The following is a 3927-nucleotide window of genomic DNA, read 5'->3' on the forward strand; positions in this document are numbered from 1 at the left end:
TGTCATTAGATCTTCTTCATTCAACAGCAACTCATTGTCCATAAAAGAAAGAATTTAATGCTATGCACAGGCCCCCACCATCTTCGTCCTCTTCCTTTCCTTCATGTCTTTTTGTTAATTACATTTAATACACCCTTCCCTGGTTGGGTCCCTACCTGAGCCTTCGAGAGTTATCACGTTTATAGAAACCAGCTTGCAATCTTTCTTTTTTGTGAACAAATGGCAATTTCTTATCCAGCTATGCCAATTCTGACAATTTGTAATCATCCTTAATCAAGAAAACATGTCATGTCCTTCGAACATTATCAATTAAATAACCTTTTATATTATAGTAAGATAAGATGGCTTAGATTATCTGCTAGACTGAAGTCAAGGATGGATGAGATTCCGAAGATATTTCCTTCGTCATACTCAGTCTCTTTGGACTTGTCTCAAGTAGCGACATATTCAGTTCATTCACTGAACTAGGACGCGTAGAACATATAAAGTTGAAAGCAGTTGTGATAATATCACATTTAAATGACTATTTGGAATTAGTGCTGGTGATTGAGATGTCACCATCCTGGACAATCATGTTTGCACCAGTTGTTCTCCAGAATTAAGTGATCACACCGGATTGAAATGGTGAAACAGATGGGTCACTAAAAGTGGAACAAGAGAAAAGTCTAATGTGGTGCTGCTGTATGCCCTAATCTATGGTCGGCGTAAATTTGCTGGTTATTCGATTCGGTGGTATGATGATAGGGATTCGCAACTTGCGAACGTGCAGGTCACATGTTTTGCCGACGTGTACCTTTTATTAATTGTTTCTTTCTTGGTTGGGAGTAATTGAGAAAGAAACTTGTGGGGATTGTGCCCGGAAAGAATATCTACAAGCTGGGCATATTCTATGCCTATTTATTTCTGCAGACGCCAGGCTTGATTCAGAGTTATTGCTCAGGAATAATGGAAAACAAATCCTTGATAAAAGCATGTCAGCTTTTTATTATTATGATGGGATTGGGCTTGAATTTATGTGGGGCGATTCAGGTGGGATTTTACTCCAATAGGTGTCTCAATGCCGAGTCCGTGGTGAAATCAACTGTGGAAGAGCACGTCCGGGCCGATTCAACAATGGCCGCTTCACTTCTGCGCCTTCACTACCATGACTGCTTTGTTCAGGTAAGACAGTAATCATTTTTCTGCGATGAAAATCCTGGGAGCTGTGTGATTGTTTGATTTATTGATTGTTTTGCTGGTGGATTTCAGGGGTGTGACGGGTCTGTACTCATTTCGGGTCCGAACGCCGAGCGAAATTCGGGGGGTCACTCAGGGTTGCGCGGGTTCGATGTGATAGACAGCGCAAAGGCCCGCCTCGAACGGATTTGTCCCGGAGTCGTTTCCTGCGCCGATATCGTCGCCCTCGCTGCCCGAGACGCCGTGGCACTGGTAAGAAGAAATCTACTACTTAGAGCTTTCTATCATTCTGATGATGTTGATGATTCCGAGTTTGATGTAAAACAATCACAGTGATTTAAAATGTTGATCTAAAAATAAGAAACTTAATAAATTGTAGATAATAGATATTTATAAAAATAAAAATTTTAATGGGTTATTCATGATTCATGAGTTAAAACATTAGTTTGGTGAAACTCTCATCAAGGTTCAAATCTCTACCGGGCTGTTATGGGCTGCTATGTTGACAGGCATGCAGGCATGGTGCTTTCGCTGGACTGGAGAACTTGCGGATAGTAATAGTGTGTTTGACAGCTTAAAAAATGTCTATTATCAATAAAAAAACAGGTCTTCTAATTTTTTTTTTTAAATTAATATTTAATATTTCTGATTACATTCTATTTTCTGAACTGATAACATTGTCATGCATGGATCACTTAAATCTCACACACTAAGTAACATATTAAGCCTAAAGAATATCAGTCTGAGTGTTCAACACTTTTAAATTTAGAAGTCAAAGCTTAGTGTGTGTGATTTAAGCCATCTTGAATCACAATTGAATTTTTAGAAATCCCAAAATACATATAAAATGAAATCATGACTCTCTAACACATAGACACACACAATAAATCTAAAAATGACAGCCAGAAGCATATTTTTGTAAAGGAACTTCCAGTCTCACCAATTGGCGTATTTCTGATGCATCTCAATTTCATTGAAAATGATTGAAAACACTATATATCCTAGTAGATACAGCTGATACGACAGACATGAAACTGAGTACTCAAAAAGCGTGCTTTGTGAACAGAGTAATGGACCACAATACGAAGTGCCGACAGGTCGCAGAGACGGGCTTGTCTCGTCCGCCAGTGACGCATCCAACATGCCGGACCCGACGGACTCGGTTCAGGTTCTCCAGCGCAAATTTTTCTCCAAAGGCCTCTCTACCAAAGACCTCGTTGTTCTCAATGGTAACCACCTTGACACCATGACTTTCTTTCTTTCTTTCTTTTTGCGTAGCATTGGATCAATGAATCGAATGTAATGATGACATATAATGGTTTTCAGCGGCACATACGATTGGAACGACTGCGTGCTTCTTCTTGGAGGACCGGCTGTACAACTTTGATCCCAACGGGAACGCGGACCCTTCAATCAATCCGGAGTTTCTTACTGAGCTGCAACAGACTTGCCCAAAGGATGGGGATGTGAATGTGCGGGTGTCTCTGGATAGCGGATCCGAGCTTCAATTTGACACACAGTTTTTAGAGAATGTGAGAGAGGGGAAGGGCGTTCTACAGTCTGATTCTAACCTCTATCAGGATTTCTCTACACGGCAATATATTGATGCCTACTTTGGCTTGTTAGGGGGAATTCTTGGACCCTCCTTCGCGTCCGACTTTGCAGAGTCAATGATAAAAATGGGGCAGGTTGGTGTTAAAAGCGGATCGAATGGAAAAATCCGTCGGGTCTGCTCTGTCTTGTAACTGCTAGTGAATTCAGATCACAAGACCAGAAGCCTACTGTAACGTGAGATTGCTTAGAACTGTACGCAATGCTCATTTGAGTTTTGGCCTGGCTTATTCTTGTAAAGGCTTGTTTAACGAATAATCTTCATGTTTAATTTTCGTGTTTACAATATATATATATATTCACATGTTTTGATGCAGTGTCTTTGTGATTCGACTTGCAGAAGACCCTTTATTCTCTGTATTCTGATCTGATACCACTGCCATACTTTTCTTGTTGGTATTAAAGTTGGAAGAAACGACAACTTCAAAATACAGATTTCTACAAGTACAACAGTGCATAGAATACACTTTTATTAATAGAAAAAGTAAGATACCTACCTACTCCTTTGCAGGTAAAGACGAATCCGTCAAACTCTAAAATCAAGAATTGTACTCTTATTGAATAAAGATTAGCCAGTATTTTATTGATCAGAGAGATTATAGGGAAAAGATTAAGGTCATGTCATACTGAACTGAGAATACAAAAATGTTCTCGGGTTGCGTAAGGACATTGCTTGAAGACTTCAAAATATGGTAAGAGGCATCCCCATGCAAATACAATACAAAATTCAAACTCGTTTCCAAACGCAACATTCAAGGTATTAATTCAATGTTTTGTAGTGTTTATAACCGCTGTCGCACGATTTTTAACGTTAAGAGGTAAATAGGTTCACAAATCGATTTAGAATGGATGATTGAAATGTCTACGAGGTTGAGCAGTTTATATCTAGTAATCAGCAAATCGGATAAGCACAAAGGGATCATGAAGAAAGACATTAGCAATTTCTGTATAGCTAAAAAAAATTCTTTCTGTATCTTGGATCTTCTACTATGTATCTTGATCAAGAAATCAGCAATTTTTGTTATTCTTTCTTCCTCAAATAGATTAGCCAAGGTGCTTAAATTTAGTGTCTCAATGTAATTGCTTTGAATATCCTTGTAAGCTGAACACTCCATAATGTATTGTCATTCCATTTCCACC

The 3927-nt window shown here is 39.0% G+C and overlaps 1 protein-coding gene across 1 annotated transcript; it reads left to right on the plus strand.

Moving 5' to 3' along the window:
- Positions 1 to 803: 803 nt before the first annotated feature.
- Positions 804 to 3103, plus strand: LOC131030249 (peroxidase 43). Its single transcript, XM_057960977.2, has 4 exons — positions 804 to 1161; positions 1249 to 1428; positions 2243 to 2405; positions 2503 to 3103. Exons 1-4 carry the CDS (start codon positions 946 to 948, stop codon positions 2919 to 2921), a joined length of 978 nt encoding a protein of 325 aa, XP_057816960.1. The 5' UTR covers positions 804 to 945; the 3' UTR covers positions 2922 to 3103.
- Positions 3104 to 3927: the final 824 nt, after the last annotated feature.

This window comes from Cryptomeria japonica, chromosome 6 (genome assembly GCF_030272615.1).
Source record: "Cryptomeria japonica chromosome 6, Sugi_1.0, whole genome shotgun sequence".
Classification (NCBI taxonomy): domain Eukaryota; kingdom Viridiplantae; phylum Streptophyta; class Pinopsida; order Cupressales; family Cupressaceae; genus Cryptomeria; species Cryptomeria japonica.

What these genes read in the sequence shown, in the direction of transcription:
- LOC131030249 (XM_057960977.2), top strand. Translation starts at nt 946, where the DNA reads ATGGAAAACAAATCCTTGATAAAAGCATGTCAGCTTTTTATTATTATG. An exon ending in CCCGAGACGCCGTGGCACTG is followed by an intron (nt 1,429 to 2,242) that starts GTAAGAAGAAAT and finishes CTTTGTGAACAG; the next exon opens with AGTAATGGACCACAATACGA. An exon ending in AGACCTCGTTGTTCTCAATG is followed by an intron (nt 2,406 to 2,502) that starts GTAACCACCTTG and finishes AATGGTTTTCAG; the next exon opens with CGGCACATACGATTGGAACG.